General features: G+C 42.2%; 1 protein-coding gene across 3 annotated transcripts in view; it reads left to right on the top strand.

Moving 5' to 3' along the window:
• The window catches only part of LOC144595316 (NADP-dependent malic enzyme, mitochondrial-like), a 72755-nt gene extending 55941 nt beyond the window's left edge, over positions 1-16814 (top strand). For all 3 annotated transcript variants that reach the window (XM_078402675.1, XM_078402674.1, XM_078402676.1), the window contains exons 8-14: positions 2496-2593; positions 3986-4099; positions 5550-5655; positions 7668-7810; positions 9129-9302; positions 12950-13048; positions 15343-16814. In XM_078402675.1, the coding sequence (XP_078258801.1) occupies positions 2496-2593; positions 3986-4099; positions 5550-5655; positions 7668-7810; positions 9129-9302; positions 12950-13048; positions 15343-15504 (896 nt within the window). In that variant the 3' untranslated portion in view covers positions 15505-16814. The remainder of the gene's footprint in view (positions 1-2495; positions 2594-3985; positions 4100-5549; positions 5656-7667; positions 7811-9128; positions 9303-12949; positions 13049-15342) is intronic.
• Positions 16815-17065: the final 251 nt, after the last annotated feature.

Here is a 17065-nt window from a genome sequence, read left to right as displayed (position 1 = left end):
AATGTAGACCGGGACTAGCTCAAAATGCCAAATGGTTGACATGGACTATGTGGGCAGAAGGGCCTGTTTCAGTGCTGTCTAGGTCGATGACTGTAGCTTCGTGAAATATTCCACTGCCCTGGGCCCATATGTGCCAACTGCTCTCTGTGCCTCCCCTGCAATCCCACCGCTATTTCTCTTTTCCAGGCCACGCACTTGGAGAGGTGAGATTGGCAGGTGTTGTGTGTATATAAGAGGCCCAGACCATCAATGCCAAATGCTGTTTAGTTCCTTCACAGAGAAGGCATTCAGTTCTGGTGGCCGGGGCCAATACATTGCATTTATGGGGTTAAATTTATGGAGTCTGCAGTTTCTATGGAATGCCAGTGTAATTGGTGCCTTGCTCATTCATGGGTTCAGGAATTGAGGTACTTGCTGCAGTTGAATAGGAGCCACCTATTCAGAATTTCATAGCCCTTTGAATCATTGCTGACCCTGTCAAGACTAATGCAGAGTTGGGCAAGCTTCTGAGGCAGAATCCAATATGAAATTAAACTTAGAAGCCTAGGCCTTGAGAAGGCTGGAGCAGAATAGACAGGCAAGTTTATCGTTCATTCCCTCCTACTCTGCACTATGCTCTCATCATAAATTTAAAAAGTGGTGATTGAGTAGTCAAGGTGCTACGTGGGAACTAGTGATATGTGAAACTTGGCCCCCTGATAAAACACAGGGCAGCACGATGGCGCAGCGGTAGAGTTGCTGCCTTGCAGCGGTAGAGTTGCTGCCTTACAGCGAATGCAGTGCCTGAGACTCGGGTTCGATCCTGACTACGGGCGCCGTCTGTACGGAGTTTGTACGTTCTCCCCATGACCTGTGTGGGTTTTCTCCGAGATCTTCGGTTTCCTCCCACACTCCAAAAATGTACAGGTATGTAGGTTAATTGGCTGGGCAAATGTAAAAATTGTCCCTAGTGTGTGTAGGATAGTGTTAGTGTGCGGGGATCGTTGGGGCAGCGCGGACCCGGTGGGCCGAAGGGCCTGCTTCTGCGCTGTATCTCTAAATCTAAAAAAAATTCTAAAAATCAAGCACTGTGAAAAAACAGCAGAAGGAAGGAGTGTTTTGTCTAGACTAACACTGCATTCCTTTGTTGGAAAGTATTTTCCTATTGGTTGCAAACTATTGCAGTTTTAAACTGTTGTTTATATTGCTGTGTAAACTATGATGTATTCCCTTGTGACAGCTTTAAGTCGTCCAGTTCATGTGTTGATTGGTGTTTGTTTAATTTGGTCCAATGGAATCTGCGGTTTGTTCAGGTAGCCCTGATTATTGACAAACAATGACAAATTTCAATATGATTATTTTATTGATTCGGGGGTGGTTATGAACAAAATTTGCTTTCAATATCCCTAACAAAACAAATTGAACCAGATTGGAATGTACATTATGGATGTTTTGTGCAAATATTTGAGAATTTGGAATCCTCCTCTGATCCATCCTCTCTGAACACGATAAAGAAGTTAAACTGCTTTTAAAGCAAATTAATTAATTATATTTGAAGAACAAATTCTATAAAGACCTACCCCAAAAACGTTTTCATTGAGACTTGGAAGTAATGTACTTTAGTGCCAGTCCAAAAAGATGTGCAATGTGGGTGGAGTGGGAGTAATTTTTTTTTCTGTAACCGATCTTCACAAAATTGCCAGGCACTTTAAATTGTATGACTTAGTTAACCTGCTAATCACCAAGCTCATCATTTTTTAAGAGAGTAGTCAAAGAACTATTATTATCCCTTTGTGAGTGTGACTGGGAGTTGGTTGATTTGGGTGTGAACATTCTCCCTTCCAGTTCCAGACATCCGAATAGCTTTCTAGAGATACTGATCACTCCAAATATCATTATTTGGATTGTAGATCTTGTATTCACAGAGTCATGGAAAGTTAGTGCATAAGCAGGCCCATTGGCCCACCTAGGTTGTGTCAGCCATCAACCTTAATTCACATTAGCCTTGCATGAAACTCATTATTATTTTCTCTGCATTGTCATCAAATACCTTGGGATTCTGCCACTAGCCTATACTCTAGGTATAATCTGCAGTGGCCGATTGACCTAACAATCTGCTTGTCCCTGATGTGAGAGAAAGTGGAGCACCTGGAGGAAATACAGAGGTAACATGCAAACACCACAAAGATAGCAACTGCGGTCAGGATTGAACCTGGGTGGCCGGCACTTTGATGAAGCGGCTCTACGAGCTGCACAACGGTGCCACCCCAAACCACCCTATTGTGAGGAGTAGGATTGGAACCCATCCCTCCATTGGGGATACTGGGACCTGAACACGTCACCACAGACACTCAGCCATCCTAACTACCACCTATCCCCTTCATCCTGTATAAAATGAAGTATTAAAGTTTAAATCCATATTTAGAAAGCATTCTCTATACTGGCTGCATTGAGCTGAAGATTTTTTGCAATAAGAGGTTTCTGATTTTTCAAAATTGCATTTTGTTTTTCCACAGGAACTGCATCAGTGGCAGTAGCTGGCATACTGGCTGCACTGAGAATTACCAACAACAGACTTTCTGATCAATCATTTGTCTTTCAAGGAGCCGGAGAGGTTGTATTACTTATGTTTATTTTAATCTTTTCTAGCCCTTTGCTTTCCTAAATGTTAATTTGTTCATCTGCTGGTAATACCTTCTTGTGATGTTGCATGGGAGCATTTGCACCTCTTTCTGGCTTTATTATGCCATTGATTAATATGACTCCAAACAGGCCCCTTGGCCAACCCTGTCCATGTTGATCGTATCCATTGATACTGACCCTGTTTACCAGCACTTGGTTGATGACCTTCATGCCTTGGTAATTCAAATACTTGTTTAGATACTTAATCTTGTGAGAGTCTCTGCCTCCAACAACTTTTCTGACTATGTTCCAAACACCAACACCTTCCTTAAATCCTTTTAACCCTCTTGCTCCTTACCTTAAATCTATGTCTAATAGTTTTAGACACTCTGCCATGGGGAAATGTTTACTACTGTCTACCCATCTTTCGCGTTTAGAGATACAACACAGAAACACAGCCTTCGGCCCACCGAGTCCATGGTGACCAGCAATCCCTGTACACCAGCACTGTCCTAGGGATAATTTACAATTTTACCGAAGCCAATTAACCTACAAACTTGTGGAGGAAAGAACTGCAGATGCTGGTTTAAATTGAAGATAGATACAAAATGCTAGAGTAACTCAGCGGGACAGGCAGCATCTCTGGACAGAAGGAATGGGTGATGTTTCGGGTGGAGACTGAAGAAGGATCTATACCCGTAACGACACCCATTCCTTCTCTCCAGAGATGCTGCCTCTCCTGCTGAGTTAATCAGCATTTTGTGTCTATCTTCAACCTACAAACTTGTATTTCTTTGGAGTGTGGGAGGAGTACTGAGCACCCAGAGAAAACACACGCGGTCATGGAGAATGTACAAACTCCATACAGACAGCATCCATTGTCAGGATTGAACCAGGGTCACTGGCCCTGTCAGGTAGCAACTACCGCCAAGCCACTATGTCTTTTAATTTCAGAAACCTCTATTGGCCCTCATCCCTCCCATCCCCCACCCCTTAGCCTTCTCTTTACAAGGAAAACACCAACAATCTCCCTGATCTCTCCTCAGAATTCCTGGTGAGTTGGCTCGGCACCCTCTTGAGAGTAATCACATCCTTTCTACACGAGCTGAAAATAAAACTGCACATTATTCCAGATGCAGCCATGTTGATATTTGTAAAGCTGTACCTTAACCTCTTTGCACTTGTTTTCTGTGTCTCGTTTGTATGTATAGGCTATACACAAGTTAGCATTCAAAACCTGGGAAGTTGGTGGTTTTGTTAATTGATCTATTATAGAAGAAATCCATTTACCTGCTCTTATCATTTGAAAGTAAAAGTTAAATGGTAAAATTGAATTTGCCCTTAAATTAAGTCTGTCAGTAATTATAACTTTAATGTACCACAGGCAGCAATGGGAATTGCACATCTGATCATGATGGCAATGGAAAAAGATGGCACCCCAAGGCAAGAAGCTGTAAAAAAGATCTGGATGGTGGACTCAAAGGGTCTTATTGTTAAGGTTGTGATTTTTTTTTACTGTTGCATTATTGCTAAAATTTTAGTGCCATATTTATATTTAACATTCAAGGATAAATATAACCAAATGTCAAAATGATCAGTTTCAGCAATCACATATGACCTGTTCCCAGAACCAAGTTGGTTTCAGCAATAAGTTGCTATATCATTTAGCTTAGAGTCATGGGTCCTCAGTCGCCCAAAGAGGGGAAGAGTTGCCTGAGATTTGCTCCTGCTGCTGCATGTTTATGGAATTATATGTTATGCATTTTGTTTTAATAAATTCATAGATGCCTGTTTTCTCAAAGTGGTGGTGAGGCACTCTAAAACCATCACTTTGTGTTGAAGGTACTATCCCCGTGCTATTGAGTCAGAAGATCCAAAAATGAAGTCATGTGTTCCCAAACCAGTATAGTGCTAGCTTTGAAGGCATGGCGTTCTGAAGGATCCAGATTTTTAAATGAAATTTCGGGTGTATAATGTCCGTCGGCTAAAGAAAAAAATATTCAGATAACTTTAAAAATCTACTGCCACAAATATATCCTTCAATGCAGTGAAGATACAATCTGAAGAAGGGACTCGACCCGAAACGTCAACCACACCTTCTCTCCTGAGATGCTGCCTGACCTGCTGAGTTACTCCAGCATTTTGTGAATAAATACCTTCGATTTGTACCAGCATCTGCAGTTATTTTCTTACACTTCAATGCAGCTGGTAAATTTGCCATGCATTTTCTGTCCCTGAACTTCTCAATATTAGAGATTGCAGGCTGGTCGGCATTGTCAAAGAGGCCTTGGAAAGTCTTTAACTTCAATGATGGAGTGCGTGCTTAGATGGTTGTGCTGATACTCTTGGGACTATTCATTCTAGATGGTGCCAAACAACATGAATGCTCTGGGAACTGCCTCGCCAGATCAGTAAACACTATTCAATCTCGAGCTTGATTTATAGATGGGAGGGGTTTGCCCTTCCATTCCTTAAATTACTTGCCCTCTGACTTGCTTTCAAGGCTGCTGTATCCATGTGACTTGTCCATTTGTTTCTGTTGAGTGAAGATACTTGAGCTGTTCATCTGTCGGAAGGAACTGCAGATGCTGGTTTACACCGAAGATAGACACACAATGCTGAAGTAACTCAGCGGGCCAGGTATCATCTCTGGAGAAAAGGAATCGGTGATATTTCGGGTCAAAACCCTTCTGAGTTACTCCAGCATTTTGTGTTGATCAAGTTGTTCATGATGTGAGAGATCCAGCAATTGCAGTGCTGTCAGATGGAGTCATTTGTGACTCCACAAGTTACTATCCCATTCCACCCCCTGGATAACCTGCTCTCCCTATCACAAACTTTTTTTCTATGAACAATGACATAACCTTTACATCCTACGTTTCCCTGTGGAATGTGTTGGATCACTTGTATAACATTAATATCAATCTGCTTCATTGTGTCCCGTGCAGGGAAGAAGCCATCTGACACACGAAAAGCAGATGATCGCTCAGGATCATCCTCCAATAAAAAGCCTGGAAGAGGTTGTCCGGAAGGTTAAGCCAACAGCTTTAATAGGTATTTAAAAGATTCAGACACACTTTGTTCATTTCAAGCTTAAAAGTACATTTACAAATTTTAGGAAATTTTGTTAAATGTTAAACCTTTCAAATTCAAGTTAACTTTAAATCTTTCAAGTTAATTAACGAGAAGAGATGGGGTTTTCCCCCAGATGTCCAGTTTATTCCCGTATCTAATTATGCATGCTAGAATGTGCATGATTTTAATCAACGTCACATATGTTAATAAGATTTATTCCTTTAACCTTTAGCTAGATACTAGACCAAGTGGACCCGTTGGGCCCAAACCTCCCTTGCATTGGTGCAGCACCCTCCCCCCCACACCATCCCCCCTCCCTCCCTAGGAGATAGATTTAAACTTTAAAATGTGAATAGCCTTAAAAATAACACCGATTTCAATGAAACTTCTTCCATTAGCACCAAAGGGACGACGGTGAGAAAGTTGGGCCTAAAATTGTCACACAAGGAAACTGGAATACAAGGATAATGCAGATGCTGGAATCATAATCGAAACAGAATTTTTTTTCCAGCCAGCTGACTTTTCATTTATAGAAGACTTAATTAACAGTCGAACTTTGTGACAGTGTTCACTCTTCAATTTATCCAATTAATCTTTCACTGCATTCTTGATCAAAACTGGAAATTAGATCCTTACCATCCAGACTCCCTTGGTACCATATGGATATGACATTAGTTTTCAAAATTATGTCAGTGACAGAGTTGATCGTTTTTTCCCCCCAGGGTGGAAATGTCAAATACTAAGGACCTAACTTTGAGGTGAGAGGGGAGATTTGAAGTTTGTTGTTTTTTCAGTGGTAGATGCTTGGAAGGTGCTCCACAGGAAGTGGTGGAAACAGATACTTGTGGCATTTAGAAGTAGAAATACAAATGGCAGGGAATTGAAGGCTGTAGGCCACATGCAGGCAGATGTACATCACGGTCAGCACAGACACAGTGGGCTGAAGGGCCTGTTCCTGTGCTATACGGTTCTTTGTTCGATGCTGACAGCTAATGTGATGGGCATTAAATAAATATAATGCATGTGTCTGTTAAAGAAGCAGAAATAGATTCTGGATTTATTGATGATCACTCATTGAAGGAAAGCTGTGTCAAGAATTAACTCTTCTTTCCAACTTATGCTGGGCACTAAATAAGAATTTATATTAGATTCTGATTCCTGAATTTGGCCTGCACTCTATTCAACAACAAGAGAGACACAGGGAAGTTCCGATTTGCATTAGCCTTTCCTCCCACCATGTTTCCAACATCACACCTCTTTATTTGCAATTTTACCCTCTCCTACACTTTCACACCATCCTCAATGGCAGGTACAGGCCACCCTGGAACATAGGTCAGCACAGAGATGCCATTACTATTTAGTTTAGTTTAGATTAGAGATACAGCACGGAAACAGACCCTTCAGCCCACAGAGTCCTCACCAACCAGTAATCCCTGCACACTTGCCCACGAGGGACAATTTACAATTTCCTTCCTACACATTTACATTTATACCAAGCCAATTAGGCTACAAACCTGTGCATCTTTGGAGTGTGGGAGGAAACCAGAGATCCCGGAGAAAACCCACGCGATCACAGGGAGAACTGACAAACTCCACACAGACAAGCACCCATAGTCTGGATCAAACCAGGGTCTCTGGCGCTGTAAGGCAGCAACTAGCGCTGCACCACCGTGTCTGCTGAGGACAACAAAAGCTTTTCACTGTACCTTTACACGTGACAATAAACTAAAGTAAGGAAATGGCAGAGGGCATGAAGCATAGAGGTTGTTTTAACACTCTTGAAAAACATTGGTAACAGTTTTAATGCCCCAATTCCATGACTTTTCCGGTAATTTTCTGATTTGTCTTCAACAGTCCAAACACAAACTATCCAGACCACCAGCTATTGGGGGGAATTAAGGGAAAAAATTGATGTGTTTATTTCTACAAATACTATAATGCCAGAACAGTTGAGACTAAATAAGTACCATTCTTAATTTGTATTTTTCCAGGAGTAGCAGCCATTGGAGGAGCATTTACCGAGCAGATAATAAAGGACATGGCATCATTCAATAAACATCCAATTATATTTGCTTTAAGCAATCCTACTAGCAAGTCAGAGTGCACAGCAGAACAGTGCTATCGCCTAACTGATGTAAGAATATACTTTGCTCAACATCTCAGTAATTAGGTTTTTTTTAAAAAGCAATCGATGAGAAATATTATTTGTGGGGCACATTAAATTTGGATTTATTCCAAATGATGTATTCCAGAGTAAAATTTACAGATCTTTGAGAATTACCTTAAACATTTTATAGTCTCTCCAGTCTCCATTATTGTTAATCCTATTTGAAGAGTCATACAGAATGAAAACGGGCTCTTCGGCCCAACTCGTCCATGTTGATCAAGATGTCCCCTATTGAAGCTAGTACCATTTGGCCCACTTTCCTGGAAAGATTTCCAATTCATGTACCTATCGGAATGTATTTTAAACTGCCTTAATGTACCTGCCTCAACTATTTCCTCTGGGAGCTCGTTCTACATACTCGCCACTCTGTGTGAAAAAGGTTGCCTGTGAGGTTCCTATTAAATCTTTTCCTTGTCACCATAAACTCACGTTCGCTAGGGCTCGATTCCCTTATTCTGGAGGAAAAAGACACTGTGCATTTACCCTATCTCCTTCATGATTTTGTACACCTCTATCAGGTCATCCCCCTGGCCCCCCAACCTCCTAATGCTCCAAGGAATAAAGTCCTAGTCTGCTCAACCTCTCAACAGATCAAGCCCTGACAACATCCTTGTAAATCTTCTCTGCACCCTTTTCCAGTTTAATAGCATCATGCCTACTGTAGTGTGACCAAAACTTAATACAAAACTCGAAGTGCAGACTACCAATGTATTGTACAACTGTAACATAACATCCCAATTTATATTGTTCAAGTCCCGACCTGACAAAAGTCCAATGTGCCAAAAGCCTTAGGTTTAATTTGATGAAATAGTTTCTTAAGCCTGACTCCCTCCAGCCATTTATACCTGGCCTTGCGATTTTACCAATACAGTAACAACAGGTAATGTGGATATTTATATCAGATTCAAAGATAACATTGTCTATGTTTGATGTTCTGTTGTCATAAATTCACAATTTGATAACATGTCCTGTTTGTGTTATGTTAATTGACAATGTATTTGACAATACCAGAGTGGTGAATCTGTGCAATTCTCTGCCACAGAAGGTAGTTGAGGCCAGTTCATTGGCTATATTTAAGAGGGAGTTAGATGTGGCCCTTGTGGCTAAAGGGATCAGGGGGTATGGAGAGAAGGCAGGTACGGGATACTGAGTTGGATGATCAGCCATGATCATATCGAAGGGCCGAATGGCCTACTCCTGCACCTATTTTCTATGTTTCTATGGTTGCACTCATTATTCGGTATGCTGATAATCAGTAATTAATGAGTTTGTTTGATCGTTGCAGGGGCGTGGAATATTTGCTAGTGGCAGTCCCTTTGACCCTGTAACCCTTGCTGATGGCCGTACCTTTGTCCCAGGTCAGGGTAACAATGCCTATGTTTTCCCTGGAGTTGCACTTGGAGCCATCACATGTGGAGTACGGCATATAAACGATGACATCTTCCTAATTTCAGCTGAGGTATGTATCTGAGTTCTCTGTTTGTTCAATCATTGTATCGTGTTAATATTCAAGTCTATATGCATTAATATGTTGCTTTGCAAATACAGATAAGTAGATGCAAACTAAAAGGCTGAAGGCTTAGAAATTCAGTTGTGTAGTCTTTACCTCGTGCTATGCATGCAAGAATGATTTATTTTAAGTGGAAAAAAAGTCAATGTTTGCATCAAATTACTCCACTGTAGAAAATCAAATGGGCGTTTCCAGTTGCCAATCATACTTGAGCCTTTATGTTAGCCATTCTTTTGGTATGTGGTCAAGAAATTGATTACATTGATCTAAGGAATGACGATTGCATATCAGTTTTGGAACAAGCCCCCATTAAAGGATGCACCCACAGCCATCTTGCATTCTACAGTGTGAACCCTGTGGACAACCCCAACAGCAGTAAACCTGTACATAGCTCCACTACCATAGCCCAGGAACTCGGAGGCACTAACAGTGACATTGTCTGCCTAGCGACATGGTGTGTAGGATTTGCCCCAGTGTCAAGAATAAAATAGCTTTTAGACGTTCATCTAGAAAGGGAAAATTGGGAGCGTTATGTCATCTCCATAGGGCATGTTTCATCTTGAAGAGTCGGCTTCAGCAACGTTCCTGCGGAATAAGCGATTGCCTGCATTCTCTTCAGCACATTCTAAACAGGATCTGGTGCTTTAGTGTGCTTATACTCCAACCCTAGATGCAATAGACAAGAGTAAAGAAATTCTACTCTTAACGTGATATTCCCTGACCATACCAAAGGAAGACAAATTGATCCTCCTTGACAATTAAAAGGCCTTAATCAGAAAGAGTACACTCCTCTGGAAAGGCAAAAGGAAAGCTGCCTCCTGCAAAATGCGTGAATAAGGGCTTGTCCAAACCAAGTCCTATTCTTTTGCAGCAATAACAAGGTCTCATCTCATTGCCTTTGATCCAAGAATTGGCCCTTGTTAAATTCCATCATTCTCAAAGGGACTACAGGGATGTCTGCAATATGACAATGGTGGATCCAGCCAACCACTGCCGAATCCAGTCTGTTATCTCCATCAACCAGGCTCCCAACACACAATGGAAACAAAAAGGTACAAGAATTCTACAGCTCCATAAAGACGGTTCTATTCAAGTGCAATCTCAGTTAATTTAGACTACAAACCAGGAAGACCGATGGAGTACCCTCAGTGCATGACCTATCAGAATACACTTGTATTATCAACCAGAAGATCTTGTTCACAGCTCAGCCACAGGGATCACCTTGGAGAGATTCCTTTTGACCAATCCATCCCACCCCCACACTCTGCCTCTTATTCTCACAGCATTCATTTCTTAGGCTAGGTCTTCTACCAGAAAGTGTAGCTCTATTTCTCTTCCCACAGATGCTGTCTAACCTGAGGTGTGTTTCCAGCATTTTATATTTTGATTTTAGATTTCCAGCATCTGATTTTTCAACACCACTAGGGTAGGTTGGATGAGAAAAAACAGGAATTGATTACTGGTAAATACAAGGCATTCTTGGGCCCGAAACAGCATCTCGTCTTGCGGGGTAAAAATAGATCCAAGACATGTAAAGGCTGAGGTCCATCCAAAAAATAAATCCTGATCCAAAGTATTGATGTTGGGTGGAAAGTGCTCTGAAGATCCAGAAACGTTGATAACCACAGCATGTGTGGATTCTTCAGCACTTTGCAAACCATTAATAGGCTTGTCCCATTGAGAACCAAGAATGTTCATCAGGGACTAGGCCGTGCACTGCAGTGCCAACTTTGATCCATGTCAATAGTCACTGAGCAAAAAGGCAGAGAAACAGGCCCAAAGCCGACAGACCCCCCACTGGCTATCAACCATTGAATTGCACGAGTTCCATTTTTCCCTGCATTTTAATGATCCCTCCCCAAACTGCATGCCCCACCTCCCTCTAGATATATACCCACCTACATTCACCAGGGACAATTTGAAGCAGTCAACTAACTTACCAACTGTATATTTTGGAAGTTGACAATTTCAGAACTCCCAGAGGCAACCCACTCAGTCACAGGGAAACCATGTGAACTCCACACAGCTGCACCAGAAGTCAGGATCAAACCCACTGGAGTACTGGAGTAGTCATCATCTAAATTCTCCTCGGCTACTTCCTCCCAGTTGAAGAACTGCTTCCAAACTCGCAATGTGATTTTCATTAATCAAGAAATACAATGAGTATTGGCTTTATTGTTTGACAAATCCAAGAAAAATGTTCAAACGCCATGGCTTCAAACCTAGCACTAAGTTCATTATCACCAATACTGTCTCTGCAAAATCCTCAATTGTTTACAGGATAGGTGAACCAATGTCCTCTCCTTGACCACTCAAAAGCAGAGCAGCAGAGAGCATTGAGTCTCTTCAATAGGAACCTACACAGGCTATTAGTAAAGGAAGGAGTGCACAACTGCTCACCATCAGGCACCATTTGCAACATACTTCTATTAAAATCTAACTAGTTTCAAACACAGGCTCGCTCCATAAATTCTTTGCATTGAAGTAAAATTAATCCTAAAGTAAAGCTTTTGAAAAGGGTTGCAATTAATTATATTTTACATAACATAACATAACATAACAAAACTTTATTGTCACTCGGCACAACACCGAGCGAAATTTCAGCAGTCACAGCAAAAAAAGAAAAGAACACAAGACACAACACAAACATCCATCACAGTGACTCGAAACACCCCCTCACTGTGATGGAGGCAACAAAACTTCCCCTCTCCTCCCCCCGCACCCACGGACAGACAGCTCGACCCCTACCGAGGCAATCGACACGCACAGCCCCCGCAAGGGGATGGAAGGCCCCCCCCGGCCGAGCCGCCCCGGGCACTGAAATGTCCCGCAGCCGAGCCGCACCGGGCACTGAAACGTCCCGCAGCCGAGCCGCACCGGGCACTGAAACGTCCCGCAGCCGAGCCGCGCCGGGCCCTGAAACGTCCCGCAGCCGAGCCGCACCGGGCACTGAAACGTCCCGCAGCCGAGCCGCGCCGGCGATGTTAAGTCCCGCAGCCGAGCTGCACCGGGCACTGAAACGTCCCGCAGCCGAGCCGCGCCGGGCCCTGAAACGTCCCGCAGCCGAGCCGCACCGGGCACTGAAACGTCCCGCAGCCGAGCCGCGCCGGCGATGTTAAGTCCCGCAGCCGAGCCGCACCGGGCACTGAAACGTCCCGCAGCCGAGCCGCGCCGGGCACTGAAACGTCCCGCAGCCGAGCCGCACCGGCGATGTTAAGTCCAGCGGCCGAGCCGCGCCGGGCGATGGAAGGCCCCGCGGGCAAGCTGCGCCCCGGGGAAGAGACCTAATAAAAGAAAGGTTTCCCCCGCCCCACCCCACCCCACCTCCCCAACACACCCCCCCCCCCCCCCCCACACATAAACAGCCAAAAACAGAAACAAAAACCATCCCAACACCGACACAAACAAACAAAAAAAGAAAAAAAGACAAACAGACTGCCAGAGAGCCGCAGCCGTTAGGCGCAGCCAACTCCTCCCAAAAGAGTAATGAATAAACAGATGGTGATAATACACCAACAGGATGACAGTGGTGTGCAGGCACAATTCCTATGCTATGTGAATACAGTTGTGCTGATTGAGGTTTATTTATTTTTCAGATCATAGCTGACACAGTGACCGAAGAGCATCTAGCAGAAGGACGCATGTACCCACCACTTAGCACCATAAGAGATGTTTCATTCAAGATTGCTACAAGGGTATGGAAATATTTTTATCAGATTATCAGAAATTAAACTCTGCACTTGCAAAAAGCTGTATTGTATGAGAGAATAGTAGAACCAAAAACAGTTGGCTGAGCTTGAGGGACAAATATTCCTGGTTTGTCTATTTTCTATATCGGTGGATAATTCTTCCCAGGTGTAATTTCCGATCGTCTGATTGACCAAGAAATGTAACTTGAGATATCTTTGTGTAGTTAAGGAGTGCTTGTACCCAATAATTAAACTCAAACTAATTAAATGGAAGACGGAAGGTTGGGTGGATTTGCTGCAGCTGCAACACCTGGTAACAGGTGCAACATTGTGGTTCATGGTGATCGCATCTGCAGCAATGTTGGCTGCTGGCAGAACTACAGCTCACCATTGAGCTAAAGTCTGAGCTTCAGACACTGACCCACCAGGGACAGGGAAAGAGTTACCTGAACACTGTTCTGGGAGACAGTTACACCTTTTTGATAAATCACCACAAATTTGATCAGAGGTCGGGGGTGGAAGAGTATAATTGCAAAAGGGGCAAATTAAAGCGTTTGAGAAGATATCTTGAGGAGTCTGTCCCTATTCTTGTCGAACAGGTAGAAACTTCTTGCTCCATATTTATCCAAAGGTGGGGACTGGCAGGCTGCGCTAACTGTCCATAGCATAATTGCAAAGGGTAGCATTTGACTAGAGAGAGAGAGAGAGGGAGAGAAACAGCATAGTTGGGAACAGGCACTGTTCTCTACGGCAGAGTCTGGGTCCCAAAGACTCCGTTGCCGGTTTGGTATCAAGGCGAACAATACTTTTTCTGGGTTGGACAGGCGTTTGGAACGGGGAGTGGAGATCCAGGCATCATCGTCCACATAGGCACTAATGACAGAGATTGGAATAGGAAAGGATATTTTGCTGTGATTTTATCAGCAGTTTGGAGCAGAATTGAAAAACAGAACAACAAAAGTGATAATCTTTAGACTATTACCCAAGTCACATGCAAGTTAGACAATAGGTGCAGGAGGAGGCCATTCGGCCCTTCGAGCCAACACTGCCATTCAATGTGATCATGGCTGATCATTCTCAATCAGTACCCTGTTCCTGCCTTCTCCCCATACCCCCTGATTAGTTGGTAGGGTAAATAAGATTTACTTGCTGATAAGAATTTTAAGAGTTCAATATTCTTCTAGTTCTACTAACACTGCTCCAAAATGATTGTGCATTGTGAGCTCCAGTTCATATTAGGTTGCAGAAACACTCCGTATATATCATCGGGTACATGGTTGACTTTGTGATTGCTTTATCCAATTTTGTAGCTGGTGCGATTTCACTCAAATTATGGCAAAATCCCAGCTATTATCAGGCAACTGAATCATCCCACCACAACCAGTGTCCTGAACTACAATCTATCTCTTTGGTGACCCTCTGACTATCCTTAATCGGACTTTACCGGCTTTACCTTGCACTAAACATTATTCTCTTATGTATCTATACACTGTAAATGGCTCGATTGTAATCATGCATTTTCTTTCTGCTGACTGGACAGCCACAAAAGCTTTTCACTTAACCTCAGTACACGTGACAATAACGTAAACTAAAACTATACTCTAGGAACAAACCATTGAAAATGTTTTTATCCAAAAAGATAAAACAATTTCTAGATTATTGATTCTTTGTATTTTGCACAGGAGGTAAAATTTGTTTAAAATACCACATTGCATGTGGTGTAACCAGGTTTTGTATGACTACCATACACATTCCCAACTTTTATACTTAATGCCCCACTTGTTGAAGGCAAGTATGCTGTATGCCATTTTTACCACTTGCAGGGAATAAAAACTTGCATCCCAAGATCCCTCTGTACAACAATGCTATGAAGGGTCCTGAGACTTACTGTATACTTCCCCCTCAGCCTTGCATGTTTCTCATTTTGCTTTAAAAAAAAAAATGTGAGCAACAGTGGAAGGGAGTGAGAAGGAGAGGTGGTGATAATTGGGAAGAGAAGTTTCTCTGTCCTATTCAGGCACTTGAGTTTAGGTATGTCAACCAAAATGATCATCCCTTTCCCAAGAGTTTCTTCACACACTGAGCTTCAGAGTAGGATAATTTACTAGTCAATGCTATAAAAAGCGTCTTAGTGGTTTGAAAATCCTGAATTACCACAATTTACTACCGTAGCAAATTATATTAACCCTGTGCAAAGTATTTCTTTTAAAGGAAACCATTTGCAAACCTTCATACATGAAAAATTAAATTTTGTGATACCAGTATGGCAGTCTGAAAGATTCTCTCTTTTTCCTTTTTAGATTGTGGAATACGCCTATAAAAACAACCTTGCTGCCTGGTACCCTGAGCCCAAGGACAAAGAAGCATTTGTTCGTGCTCAAATGTACAGCCCAGATTATGATTCCTTTGTATTTGATAGCTATGAATGGCCTAAAGATGCAATGGAAATCCAGAAGGTGTAATTACATGCGCCATTCAAGTCCCCTCTAATCTATCAAGATGTTGGAAGGCTACTAAGTTGTTGGCACAAATATTTCTTCCTGGTAACTAAGCACATCCAAGTATACTTCCTTTGGGTGCGAAAATCGCATCGCTTTTTAAAAAAAACTGTTCTTGGTCAAAGCAATCTATCCTCCTTTATTAATTTCAAAGCAACAAATACTATTCTTCATGGATAGGTGCACAGCAATCTGTTGTGTTTATTGCTCCTTTCTTGCAGGAATTATTTAACCCTTCATTTTTAATCAGTTTTGACTTTAGCCAAACCTTCCTTGCCATTTGAACAGATAATTACAATTATGAAGATCAAAACACAGGCATTGAACTGCCTAGAGGTTCAGGGTTCACTGAACTGTATGGTCTAACAAAGACAAATAGCTATGGCGTTAAAAGCATTTTTGCACAAAAACCTACTTCCATCCCTTTCAGAACATGATTATTATCCCTCGCTTATGACACCGCTATATTGGTTTGGTTACAGGATTTTCTCAAGCCTGGATTCTGAGTCCATTTCAGCAGGATAGGTTTGTCCATGGATGCCAGTCTCAAAATCCAGGTTGAAACTCTGTACCACTCCATTTTGGTTTTAAATATAAGCAGGGAACTGGATAAAGTAGCATAAGCTATATGGAATCAAATTATTTTGGATGGCCAAAGGTCAACAAATCATGTTAGATTAAAAATTCCCCTGTAATGTTTTGGGACAGATTCAACTCCGTTCTCTGTCAGTGTTAGCTTTCAAATTGATTGCCTTCATCATGCCATGAGCACATCCTTAGTGGAGAAATTCTAACCTACATGAATAGTGGGAATATTTTGATTTAGAAATTGGGTCCAAAGCATGGAGGAAACTTAATTCAGTGTCCGGTCTGTGCCATATCCAGTGCCAGATGCTGATATCTTAAAAATAAGATAGTTCCTTTTGCTGAACCCTGATGAAATAATTTTAAAGGAATCTCAAAACACAAGTATGTGTTTAGCCAACTGCTGTTGAGAAATAGCTACTGCACCTTTCTGTTTATTGGGTGTGCAGCACACATCCGTTCCAATCCATGTACTAGTGGACAGTGGCTGAAGACCATATGTAATTGATTTTTTTTGCATGGTAAATTTTTTTGGAAGTCTTGCCTTGTCAATTATGTTACCCATACTGCCTTTAAGATGTTTCTGCTCTTATCGAAGTCTCCATTGTACTGTTGTAAGTTTAATAAAAGTCTGGAAACCAGAGGATGTACTTTGTAAGATTTTTAAAATACTTAATAAACAAGTGGTCTGTGGATCCAAAGCTCTTCTATTATGTTGACTGTTACACACAGGCACCACATTGGAGGCACAATAATGTAAATGATCTCTACTGCTTGAGCCATGGCCTTGTACAACACAAAAGGTCCTTCAGCCTCTGTGTCCATACTGATCTTTTTCTCCCATCTACATTGATCCCAGTTGTCCACTGTTTCTATGCCTTACCTAATCAAGTGCCTGCCCAAATATCTCTTGGATGTAAGTTCATCTGGTAGCAGTTTC

This window comes from Rhinoraja longicauda, chromosome 7, assembly GCF_053455715.1.
Source record: "Rhinoraja longicauda isolate Sanriku21f chromosome 7, sRhiLon1.1, whole genome shotgun sequence".
NCBI classification, from domain to species: Eukaryota; Metazoa; Chordata; class Chondrichthyes; order Rajiformes; family Arhynchobatidae; genus Rhinoraja; species Rhinoraja longicauda.
Note: the sequence above shows the minus strand (reverse complement) of the source record. Positions and strands in the feature narration are given on the sequence as shown.